This window comes from Python bivittatus, unplaced genomic scaffold, assembly GCF_059951505.1.
Source record: "Python bivittatus isolate LINGU-HERP-01145 unplaced genomic scaffold, Pbiv_v1 ctg000610_np1212, whole genome shotgun sequence".
Classification (NCBI taxonomy): Eukaryota; Metazoa; Chordata; class Lepidosauria; order Squamata; family Pythonidae; genus Python; species Python bivittatus.
The window spans coordinates 435673-447865 of NW_028277088.1; the positions used below are offsets into that span (position 1 = coordinate 435673).

General features: G+C 50.2%; 1 protein-coding gene across 3 annotated transcripts; it reads right to left on the reverse strand.

The window, feature by feature from the left end:
- Nucleotides 1–66: 66 nt before the first annotated feature.
- Nucleotides 67–9107, reverse strand: LOC103048556 (uncharacterized). Of its 3 annotated transcripts, none has more exons than XM_088150173.1 (9): nt 8994–9107; nt 7905–7981; nt 6668–7076; nt 5957–6083; nt 5711–5827; nt 4706–4945; nt 3785–3880; nt 3312–3386; nt 67–2146 (listed from the first exon to the last, which is right to left on the reverse strand). In XM_088150173.1, exons 3-9 carry the CDS (start codon nt 6986–6988, stop codon nt 1335–1337), a joined length of 1788 nt encoding a protein of 595 aa, XP_088006299.1. In that variant the 5' UTR covers nt 6989–7076; nt 7905–7981; nt 8994–9107; the 3' UTR covers nt 67–1334. The 3 variants fall into 3 exon arrangements, with proteins under 3 accessions (XP_088006299.1, XP_088006297.1, XP_088006298.1); XM_088150171.1 differs by having other exon boundaries at nt 7884–7981; XM_088150172.1 differs by lacking the exon at nt 8994–9107 and adding an exon at nt 8740–8902 and having other exon boundaries at nt 7884–7981.
- Nucleotides 9108–12193: the final 3086 nt, after the last annotated feature.

Below are 12193 nucleotides of genomic sequence, written 5' to 3' on the forward strand. Positions count from 1 at the left end.
CCCCAGGAAATTCCTGAAGTAAAATTCTAAATCGGGAAGATAGGTAAAAATGCTACAAAATCCAAGTTCAGAATTTGTAGTGAAGTAACCATTTAATGAAGCAAATATTAAAACACTCACAAAAGCAATGAAGTACTTGATGGAGGCAAGTTAATTGATTTCTGCCTTACTATAAAGCCGCTTCTTCAGCCAAATCAACCAGCCTACCATCACCCTGGAAAAAGTACAGTTGGGTATATTTCACAAATGAGGAACAGCCTTTAGGAGAATTAATGGATTAAGAGCCAAGGAAATCATGAGGGAATAAGCACACAGGATAATCGTTTAGCATATGATGAACTGAAACCTCTTAGTGACTGCTTCAAGAACAAAAATATAATAACTCCAGAAGTGAGAACGCTAATATATTCTTCCTGACGTGGAGTAAAAAAATAAAGCCACCTTCTCCAACCTGAAATCCTTAGGATATGTTGGATTACATCACATACATCCAGCCCACTTTGCTGTTGTCTAACACACATGGAAAAGCTCAGACCAAGGAAAGCTAAAATATAGCATAGGAAGAGTACTGAGTATTTATAAATGTATGATAGCAAAATCAGAAAATGCTTCAGAGATTATATGTCCAGATTTAGCTTGCAATTAGTTCTTAGCCTGGAAAGAATGTTTTTCAACCCACCATTTACTACCTGACCATTATGAAACTTTTCAGAATATTCTTTCTCCTGTTACTATGGTAAGCTATCATGAGAAGGTCACAACAGACAACAGATGTGGATCCTTTATGAAGGGGGGGGGCTAAAAAGTGAAAACAAAAAGGTGAGTTGGATAACTGGGTTTGATGGCAATAGTAGCAGTCCAGTTGCCACAAGCTCCTCTCTTATTGCATGCCTAAAAAGAAGCAAACCTATTGTACAGATAGCAAAGCAGCCATCACACAATGCAAGAGGTAGCAATTTCCAACACTAATTCAACGGTCAAAGGAAGGAAACTGCCAACCTGATCACAAGAAAAATAAAATTTGGGTGTACTGGGGTAGGGGAGAGGAGACTGCAGGAAAGAAGTTAAAGAGGCATACTCTATATTCCACTGCTAATAGGAGCAGGAGGTTATCTCATTCCACAGCAAAATCCTTTCTGGACCAATCCAGAGTTGCCTAATCATGGAAAAGACTGTTCATTGCTAAGGGGACTTCCATGCTATCACCATATATCCCAAGTGCATACTTTTCTTAACTGCCCTGTTACACCTTAAAGAACAGGAATCCACAAAAATAATCTTTGTATCTGACCTTTTCATACTGGGGATATATCCTAAGGGGCGGGGGGGGGGGGCTAAGAACTAGCTTTGCCTGGCTTATTTTTATTTTTAAAGCTCATAGTCAATGAGTCAGACCCCTGAACTTGGCAAGAAGTATTACACTTCTTGCAGTGATACAACTGAGCCCCAGTATGCTTCAGCATTCCCTTGTAGGAAAGCCATGAGCCACAGATATGGCAGCGGCGACTCCTTGTTCTGCTGTGATTCTGAAGGTGTTCCAACAGTAAGCCCTGGTGCACAAAAGTTCGGTCGCACTGAGCACACCGGAAAGGCCAGTCTTCCGAGTGCATTCGCTTGTGTTCTGCCAAAGCTGCTGGATCAGTAAAGTAAACACTGCACTCCACACACCGGCAAACCTGGCCTGGTGCGTGAGACAGCTGGTGCTGGTCAAATGCTGCTGTGTCCATAAATGTCCTGTTGCATGCAGAACAGTGCAGTGGCCAATCCACTGCATGAACACGCTCGTGCACACTAAGAGCCTTTTGGCTTGAAAAACACAGATTACATTCAGTACAATGGAACTGCGTCCCAGGTGCGTGTATTAGCAAGTGCTGGGACAGCTGTCCCTGGAAAGCAAAGCTCCTGTTGCATTCTGTGCACTGGAATTTTCGCTTGCGGCTATACTGGTGATCAGTCAAGGTCTCCTCATGCACAAAGCTCTTACTGCATCTGCCACACTGGACAAGGCACCCTTTTGCATATGCTTCTTTCTGCTCAGAATCATCTGTGGCATCATGCAGAATAGCATTCCTACAGGCCATCAATGATGATGGAGTCTTCTGTTCGTCGTCTTCTTCTACAGACTGGAGTAGCACTGTGTGTCCAGCTGAGGCAAAAAGGAACCACTCTTTAAAAAAAAAACCCTATGCATGGTTCAAAAGTTTCCAGTTTACAAACAAAAGTCTGCAAAGGAGACGTTCCACAATACATCCTTAGCTTCAGGACAAATAACAGGCTAATAGGATTTACAATGAAGACATCTATGCATACATTACAGGTACTCCTCGGGTTACGAGGGCAATTGGAATTTCCATCGCTAAACAATGCAGTCATAAAGTGTGACATCACCTGACCGCATTGCAAGATTGTCAATGTAGCATTATAATGAAGTAGAATTAGCTCACCTGGTTGTGATTCCTATCTGGTTTACCCCCCAAGGCTGACAGCAATCTTGCAAGTCTGAAAGTACAATTCTCCCCACTGTCTCCTTTATCGCCCAAGAAACTAGGGAGGGTCCCTTCTGAGCCTCTTGCCCCGCCCACTCATCCAGCTACAGGCTATGCTGTCTCTTATCTGACCATTCCCTTGGCAACATCTCTGCCCAGTTTCCCAAGGTCTTTTCCACATTTCACTACAGGTGCTAGGGAGCACAGTGGGGGCAGGTTGGTGGGGGTTGCAGGCAGGAGCTATGGAGCGCAGACAGGTGAGCGGGGGGGGGGTTGTGGGTGGGCGCATGCTACAGAATGTGAGTCGGGTGCTACAGAGTAGGAGATCCTACTCCGCAGCAGTGCTGCTTGAGAGAAAAAGTGGCGGGAGTGACTTACAGGAGCGACTTGCAACCTCCCTGCCAGCTTCCTCAATGACTTTCCTTGTGGGAAGCCAGCAGCAAAGGTTGCAAATGGTGATCATGTGACCGCAGGATGCTGCAACGGTTGTAAGGGCAAGTCAGTTGCAGAGCGCCCAAATCACAATCACGTGACCACAGGAGTGCTGCGATGTCCAGAACTTCAAGAATCCATCATAAGTACCGCTCATTCAGCGCTGTTGTAACTTTGAACAGTCGTTGAACGAGAGGCTGTAACCCGAGGACTACCTGTATTTGTGGGCTTAATAACATTTTTCAAAGAGCTATGTAATAAAAAAATAATGTTATACCTATCATGTGGAATTCATTCCCTACATCATTAGGGATTAAACGCTCCTTCAATTTTAGGAAACGCCTGGTTATGCTAAATAATTGCTGTACTTTGTCATTATTACCCAGCACTCACCAAGCGAATCCAAACCCTCCTGATCTTCAACACATAACTCCTCTTCTTGCTTAATGGAGACTGGAACGGGTGGATCTGTGCCCAAGAGGTGCAAATCAGAAAGGTTCTCTTGCCCCCTCCCTTGGTCTCCTTCACCTCCCCTGCCCCCAGCCCAGCAGGCAGAGTTGTCCATGACCTCTCTCCGCGGAAACAAAAGTAATTTGAAATGCTTGTAGGCTCCACTCCCTCCCTGCCACAATTTAAATTGTCTGAGATGCCAAAGCATCCATTTTCAGGACATTCCTCGTCCTCCCACTCCCCATCTTTAAACCAGAACACTATTGAGAAAATGCTAAATCCATATAAAAGTAATCACATAAGAGAATATCAGCCAGTAATGAAGTACAACCATTCTAATTCCTGGAATATTCCATCCACTACATGATTTAGGTTCCCAGGAATACCAAGAATTTCTGCCTTGTTATTTCACTCACATTCATCACTGCCGGGGCTTCCAGGAGACCATGGCTCTTCCTTAATATGCAGTTCTTCTTTTTCTTCCTTAATATCATGACGAACAATCTGATATTCTTTGTGGAATAAAGAGTTTTCCAAATGTTTTCAACTGGGAATCAAACTACAATACCTTTTATTTGTTATAACTTACAGTTTACGTAGCACCAGTGTGCATAAAGCTTATTTCTGTGATATTCTGGGATCAAATTAGATTTCCTACCTCAAGATCCAAAAAGGGCTGCCTCCACTGCAGTTTGGTCTAAATGCTTAGGAAAAAATAGATCTGCATAAAGCCATTCCTCCAGAAAGGTCCTGACCTAAATGCAGGACTAAGAGCAGATCTTGAGTGGCAAACAAACGGGTAAAGACCAAATATGTTTAAATAATGACAAATAATTGCTTGATAAAAACATCATGCCGAGCAAGAAAGAAAATGTTATTCTTCCATCGGATCAGAAATCCAAGGAAACAAAGGAGATGCAGCAACACAAGGACTTAAAGACTGGATCAAACTAAGAGCTATTTCCCAAGCGTAGCAAGCAGAGACAGAAGAATGACACCCTTCTTCCACCGCTGCTCCCAAAAATACGACGCCTGTGATTGCGGGCAGCTGTCAATAATCGGATCCTCCATTACTTTCTTCGGTCTACTTTTAAAACTAAATTGGTGGCTATCACCCTATCTGATAGCAGCAAATTCCAGAGTTTAACTATGGTCTTTCCCACCTGGCAGGTCAATACATCAGTACAAATTACCAGCTTTGGGGATGGGGGATCAGGTAAAATTGCCACATCGTAAGTGGATGTCTGCATTCACGTACAATTTATTACACCACACTGCAAAAGGATGTGGGCCAATGGCTGAGGCTCTGCAGGCAAATATTGAGGAACAAAACTCACCAAGGCCAGAGCTATCAATGAAGCTCATTTCATAGCAATTCTCTTGATCAACAAACAGATTAGTTTCTTCCTCGGCTTCTCCATCTCCAGAAGAAGCATCTGCGACGTCAACAAACAGATTAGTTTCCTCCTCGGCTTCTCCATCCCCAGAAGAAGCATCTGCCACATCAACAAACAGATTAGCTTCTTCCTCAACTTCTCCATCTCCGGAAGAAGCATCTGCCACATCAACCGGGGAACCTGCACACATGGAGAAGGAAACAACTTTTAGCTCCTCGGTCAGGGCTTCCCCAATGCTTAAGAGGAGATTTGAATGGGATTTTTCAAGCCCATGCTAGTTCCTGTCCAAGTGAAAGTAAATGGAGGATCCAGCCAAAGGCTGAGGAGCTTCAGCCATGGGATGAACAATCTCTATACAGGAGCATCGCTTCAAAAAGAACCCCGTCTCTTCAGAACACTGTTTCCAAATTAATGGGCTTAAGTAGGAACTGTCCACTGGGAAATTGCTGTTCCGGTGGCCCTTAATACTTATTAACAAGACAGTACATAAAAAGGCAACCAGCTGACCATAGCTCCAAATCCATTGGATCTCAGGCTGCTCATAATATTGTCACGGGATTGTTGTATTAGCATAATGCAACCGAAACATCTTTAACAAACGTGCTACAGTGTAAGATTTTGTGGCCGTCCGTTCCATGAGATGCAGAGGGTGTTTTCCTGATCAAGGGACATTTACTTTTATTGTATCTCCTGCCTTTTTAATGCATGTGCACCACCATATCTAAATCCATAGTTTGTTGGGGTGGGAAAGCAAGAATGGTCAAGAATGAAGTAAAATGCAAGACGTTCAGGCAGTGATATACGGAAGCAGCAAAACTGCAGGCCAGGAAAAGGCACAAATTGCTCTTTCTTTTCCCATCTGCACACGCCAACAAATTCAGCCATAAACTGGAAAAAGGGATTCATAAATGGGAAAGCTTCATCTGTCAGCAACCATTAACATACCTGCACAGCTGGGTTCCTTAGGTATTTCCCTATCCTCCAAGGCTTCTGAGTCCTCCGTGCACATTTTCTCCCCTTGCCCCATCTCAGATAGGATATTAGGCTTCGAAATGGCATAATCTACCGTAGGAAAGGAGATGGGTTGTTAGGAGACAAACCCACTTGGGGCAACTTGCACAGAGGGTTACACAGTCAACGTACAGACACGCTTAAAAGTCATCAAGCAGGAGATCAAAGTAGATCCCTTACCCAGGGAGACCAGCATCTCGTAGTTGCTTCTCATGACAGTTCTATAAAGCTCTCTCTGCCATTCTTCTAGGTTCCTCCATTCCTGTTCATTGAAATGGACTGAAACATCACTGAAGGTCACTGGCACCTGAATAGCAAGAATGCTGCAAAATCACTGCGTTTGTTCCATCGTGTCAACCCCACTTCCCTTCACCTGTATTTTTATACTAGATCTGGAGTAAAATGCTAATATTCTCTCCAGTTCTAAAAAGGTAACAAGCTTGCAAAGTTATCTGTTTTTAAACAAGCAGCTTGCTCTTAGATGTAACAGTGAACCGTAGTCAATACCTCCACCAGTCATCTTCTTTTTCCTCTTCTGGCCCATCCACAAAGCACCTTCCTGTTTTCAACTAGCCAGTTTGTCTTGTCCAAATCAGAGCAAATTGTGATTAAATATGGTTAGCACACAGAAACCATGGCTACTAATTGTAATCTTGGGGAGATAAACCATGGTCCTAAGTGAATTCCATAGAATTTATTTCTCAGGTGCAACCTAGGAATCTTGACTGAGACGGAAGGCTCAGTGAAAACATGGCAGGGCTAAGCTTTGCAGATGGTTGCTGTACAATAAAGTTCATTTACACTCCAGGCACACTTTGTAGCCTCCTCCCAAGCCATTCCTATAGAGCCCTTGCTCTTCTCTGGACCAGGCTACTCCAGTGGGACACTTACCTTAGGAATTTCTCCTTTAAATCCTGGAGGGAAGCGCAGGATCCAGAAGTTCCGGTTCTTCAGCAGGCTCTCTAGGTTCTCCAGCCGCCTCTGCAACAGGCTGTTCTCCTCCAAGATGGCCCCTAACACAGCCAGCTTGCTCTCCAGCTGGCTCCCCATTTCCATCACTGCCTTCTCGCAGCCCATCCACTTCTGTTCAGCTGCCACCATCCTCTGCTCCAGATGGAGCAACTGGGCACTGTGGGAGTCCATCCCAGCATCCTTGGCTTCACCTGCAGCCATGGCTGACCCGGCAGATGCTTCCGAACTCCAGACCTTCATTTCCCCATCACACGCAGGGCTGAAGTCTGTCAAGACAGAGGAGAGCGGCAGACTCCAAGGCCTTGCACTCCACAGCTTGTTTTACAGGCTAGAGGGAAAGAGGAATTTACACAGAGTTCTCCTCCTCCAAGTTCACACAGTCATCATTTCAGGAATTGCAAAGCTCAGCTACACTACTCGTATAGTCCCACAACATCCTCCCCCGACAAAGAATAAAAGAAAACAACTTATTCCCCATGGAAAATGGATAAGATAAGCAAGGAAGAGAAAAGTTTTGTGGGATTCTTTACAGAATCCTATAGAATTCTTTATAGGGACTCGTCAGCCACTCCACGCATGGATCTCTCTCTTGTATCCCACTTGTCACCCACTGCTAAGGCTTAGCTATCTATGTTCTGCTCAAGGAGCTTAAGTATCCAACCCCGGCCCCTGGTTTCCAGTTCATATTATTTAGAAAAAGTTTCTAGTCCAAATGGCTAGGCATTTGGTTGGTAACATTCAGGCAACATTAGAAAAGGCACTGATCTGACACACTACCAGTGTGGCCACATAAACCACACGTCAGGTTTCTAATCCCCCTCACTCAGAAAGCACACCTAGCCCAATCACCTGATCTCAACCAGAGCAGGCAACGGGGTGCTCCCAAGGGTTTGGGGGCTACGACTCCCATCGGCCACCCATTACTGCACAGCCAATGGCAAGGGACCAAGAGAGCTGTTGAAAGTGCTCTGCTTAGGCGCTGGAGTGGCCCGGGGAGATCCAGGTTCAACTCCAGCCTCAGCCCTGGAAACGCACTCAGCGCTCACCCAGCCTACCTTAGAGGGTTACTGTAGGGAAAAACTGGAGGAGTGCTGGGAAACGCAGGATATAAATCCAATGAATAAGCAATACATACCTCTTCCTGTCTGAGACTAACCTGCCACTGGAGGAGATTGTGAAAAAAGGCTGAGGGGAGGGGAGAGGGCACAGCAGGGGGAGACTTAGACCTTTGAGCTGTTTGTAAAAGAAAAAAGGCAGGGTATAAAAACCATAATAAACAGAGTGATGTTTTTACAGAACTGCACAAGCGTCCCCTCGCACGGTGGTTAAGTTGTTTGTTCCATAATCACCACAGGCGCATTGTTAAAAGCCCCCGAGCTCTGACGGGACCCCCGAGCTCTACTCTACGCGCAATCAGTTCTCAGGGAGCGTCCCCAGACGATGGACGGGACGCGGGCGGGGCCTGGGGGGTCTTCCAGCTCACCCCCTGCCCCGGGCAGGAATGCCGGGAGCACCCCCGGCCAGCAGCTGGAGGGCGGCCCGGGCGGCCCCCGGCTGCGGGAGGGCGGCGCAGGCGAGCTGGGCCTCCGCGCCAGGCCGAGACTGCCGGCGCCAGACGCGAGCGCGCCGCCGAGCCCCCCGGGCCCCTCCGAGGCAGGAGCGCAGCCGCGCCGGCCCCGCGCCCGGCGCGCCCTCTCCGACGCGCACTTCCGGGAGCGGCGGGGCCGCGGCGGCCCAGGTTCCTGCCCCCGCGCCGAGGGAGCCCGGCCCGGCGCGGGGCCCTCGCGGCTTCGCGGAAGGGCCCCTCCGCCTTCCCCGGAGCCTGGGAGCAGCCCGCGGGCGGCGGCCTTGCGAGGAATCCGCCGCCCCGCCCGCCCAGGCCCGGGCCCCGAGCTGCCTCCGGCCGGGCCGCGCGCGCGCCGCCGCGGGGCCCTGCGCGCGGACCCCAAGGGTCCCCGGGGGAGGGAGCGGGGACTCCGGCCACACGTTACCGAACGGCCTCCTTGCGCCGGCGCGACCCGGGCGTGAGGCGGCTGGACACCCGCCCCCAGAATGCCCTGCCCGCCGCTGAGAATGCTGGGAGGAAGCAAGACGCTTCCCCGAGGGCGCCAGGTTGCCGAAGGTAGCTCGCTGGCGATCCCGACGCGGGCGGCGGCGGCGACCCCCAAAACCGCGCGGCGGCCCCCCGTCCCCTGCGCCCCCCAAGGCGACCGCCCGGCCCCCCGCGCGCCCCCCTTTGCGGTACCTGGCCGCGCCCGCCCCCCCGGCGCTCCCGCGGGGCTGCCTTTGTCTCGACTGCCGCAAAGCCGCGCACTCGGCTGGCTGGCAGCGCTGCGCATGCGCCCAGCGAGCGGAGGCGGCGCCCGGAAGGAGCGTCTCCCCCGCGGGCCTTGGCGCGCCCCCGGCGGCGGGGAGGAGAAGCGCCTCGCCTGAGCGCGCAGGGATTCTCTTGCGTGCGGTTCAAGCGTCTTGCGAACCCAGGCGGGGAAGTGAACGCGTGTTCTGGCTGAATCCTCCCTTTCTGCAGGGCAGCGAAGGCCAGAGGCTCCTGCCGTCTGCAGCCAAGGGGAGCTATGCGTGCACGAACGGGTTTCCAAGGAGGCCTCCCTGGTTCTCGGGATCTGGGGAGAGCCTGTCGCACCCCTGAAGCACGCCCGGTCGCGGTGGGAGGCCAGGGTGGGCGGGCAGCTGGCAAGCATTTGGCCGGAATGGAGGCCTGGGATTCAGAGTCCCGGTTCCCTGGTTTGCTCCCCCTCCCCAAACCAGGGCTGCCCCGCGTTCGTGCCAGCCGCGACCCCAGAACGCTCCGGGGGAGCGCCCCGAGCAGGCTTTCTCAGGCTGGTCAACTGTAAGATGGGTGGGCTTCGACCACCAGCTGGCAGGGGAATTCTGGGAGTCGGAGCCCACCCATCTTAAAGTGATGAGCGTGGGACGGCTGCAGCAGGAGAACCCTATGGGGCAGGGCGAGGGGCCTTACAAGGGGAGCCTGGCCCCGAAGAAGCAGATTCCCCCCAGGAACCTCCTCTGTGGTCCTCTCCCTCGAGCCTGGGGTTCCGCAACCTTGGCGACTTGAAGAGGCGTGGACTTCAAATCCCAGAATGGCTGGCTGGGGAATTCTGGGAGTTGAAGTCCACGCCTCTTCAAGTCGCCAAGGTTGCGGAACCCTGCTCTAGCCCAAGGAGGAAAAACAGGCAATTCCTTTCCGTCCTCTGCCTAACATCAGATCAACAGTTTCCCCAAACCCTGAAGCAAGAGCTGTGTGTTGTGTTTAATTTTTTATTTTTGTCTTCCAGGAAAGGGTTCAGCCAGTCAAGAAACGTTTCCTCCCCTCCTGTCTCCCCTTTGTGGTACCCCAAAGCCGCCAGCACCCATCACCCCCGAGCGGCCACCCAAGCCAGCGCAGCACAGCAGGGCCAGGAGAGGGGATTCCTCCTCTCCCCATTTCAAGCCAGGGAATTCAACATATTTTTCTGCTTTCTCCATCTCTAGCCGAACTCCTTTCTCCAGGCTTCAGTAAATTCCTCATCAACGGAAGCATTGAGACGTCCGGGCTTAAGAACGCTGGGTCCGCGGGCAAACTGTTCGCCGTAACTACGGAACGCCTTATCGGATAGCCTTTGGGTGCCCTTACCCTCAAGTATTGTTTAGTGAGCTGCACTGCTTGATTATTCATTACCGTTTCAGCGTGGGGTTTCTGAACACGTTAGCCTGTTCGCAAACCTCTAATGTTTGGTCTCGATAGAATCGGCACCCAGCAGGATTGACACCGGTTCATTCCATCTGGTATCACCACAGCAGCAAGGTGCCTTTTTGCCCCAGAACTTGGCAGAACAATGGTTTTGTTCACATTAACAGAGTTAATGGAAACATGGTTTACTGAATGAACACAATCACACAATCCCAAAAGCCACACAGGCTGGGTTTGATCAACACACCAACTGCCTATCGGAAGAGCCGCGTGGCTCTGTATTACCCATCTGGCAGACACCGTTTCTTGTGTTCTTACAGCTTTCTATATTATTATTATTATTATTATTATTATTATTAATATGCCACCCCCAATGACTCCAAATAAATTCACAGCCTCCCTCTCAAGCACTCGATAAATGACCTCTTCGCCTTCTCGGTGGCCTTCTCTCCAGCAAAACCAAGTTCCAGTAACTACTTTCATCTGAAGTCTGTATCTTGTCTGATTTTTCCGTTTTCTTTTGCTATATTGTTTTATGAAGCACCAGAATTGGACGCTGCTGCCCTCAGAGAGCTCCTGGTGGCAGCAGCAACAGCTGAGAGTGGGTTGAAGCTACAGCTTCATGCCCAGAAGGGGCTGCTGCCAACGTACCTTTGCTCCTTCTAATACCTCCCCATTTGCTGGCTGTTCCACGTGGAGCTGAGCTGGGCTGTGCTGGATGAAGTCCGTGCTGCGACCCCCCACCCCCAGATGGGCATCATTTCCAGCCTGTGAGCCCGAGCCATCCTAAGAGGAACCTCACCTGGAACCTCTCTTCCCCCGGCAGGGCAGGGCACAGGGCCGCCTTCCCCGCGTCTGTAACAAAAACAGGAAGGGAGGAGAAAGTGGCCTTGGCGCTCGAGAGGCGATCTGCTGCTCTCCAGATGTTTGGGGCCACAGGATAATCTTTGAGACTGGCTGTACTGACAGAGGCAAATGTGACCTGATACATCTGGAGCACATCAAGTTGCTTCTCTCTACTTCAGAACAATGCCTGATCATGCACCAAGCTTGGGCGATGCAATTTTAAGATTTCTTGAGAATGTAGGATGACCTACAGTTCTCTGTTCATGACATAAGATAATTTGCTGGTAACAAAAGCGCTCCCAGCCTCTTCAGAAATAAGGATTAAACAGCGGAGGTTGGAGGCGGAGGGGCAAAGGGTGAGGAGAAAAAAGGGCTGCCGAGAGGCCCCCACCCGATACGAGGGTTGCAGTCCAACATCACCGGGGGCACTTTCTTAGGGAAGGGCAGAAAGAAGACGCTTGAAGGAGGAAAGGATCAGGGAGAGAGGACCAAATGTGGTTTGGGGGCATTTTCTTATTGTAGAGATCGAGGCTGGAGGAGCATGGTTGCTGGAATGTCTCTGCCACTCGCTTCCGTATGGATGCAAAACCTGCACATTGGCAGAGAAACCAGCACCGGTAACCAAATATTACAAAGCCCTCTGAGAGCTACCCACTTAGGCCATTCTGCATCTCAGCTCAGGAGAGCCGAGTGCACGGACGGCACGGCACCCTGGAGAAAAAGGAGTATCTTTGAGGGGACCAAGACGTTTCCTTACCTCAGGCGGCTGGACTAGACATGCCAGGGTGTGCAAGTCCTGCCTGGCACTCGGCACCATCTGGGGCCCTAGAAGTGGATCCTTGTTCCAGGAAAGCCCAAGTGGGGGAGCGTCTGCAGGTAGCTTCCTTGCTCGACCATCCACGCCTCTTGGT

Bases quoted from the DNA above. Each gene is read 5' to 3' on its own strand.
- LOC103048556 (XM_088150173.1), bottom strand. From the start codon at position 6,988: ATGAAGGTCTGGAGTTCGGAAGCATCTGCCGGGTCAGCCATGGCTGCA. The intron at 6,084-6,667 runs GTAAGTGTCCCA...CTTGCTATTCAG, and splicing joins TTAAAGGAGAAATTCCTAAG to GTGCCAGTGACCTTCAGTGA. The intron at 3,387-3,784 runs GTGAGTGAAATA...TCTTGGGCACAG, and splicing joins AAGCCCCGGCAGTGATGAAT to ATCCACCCGTTCCAGTCTCC.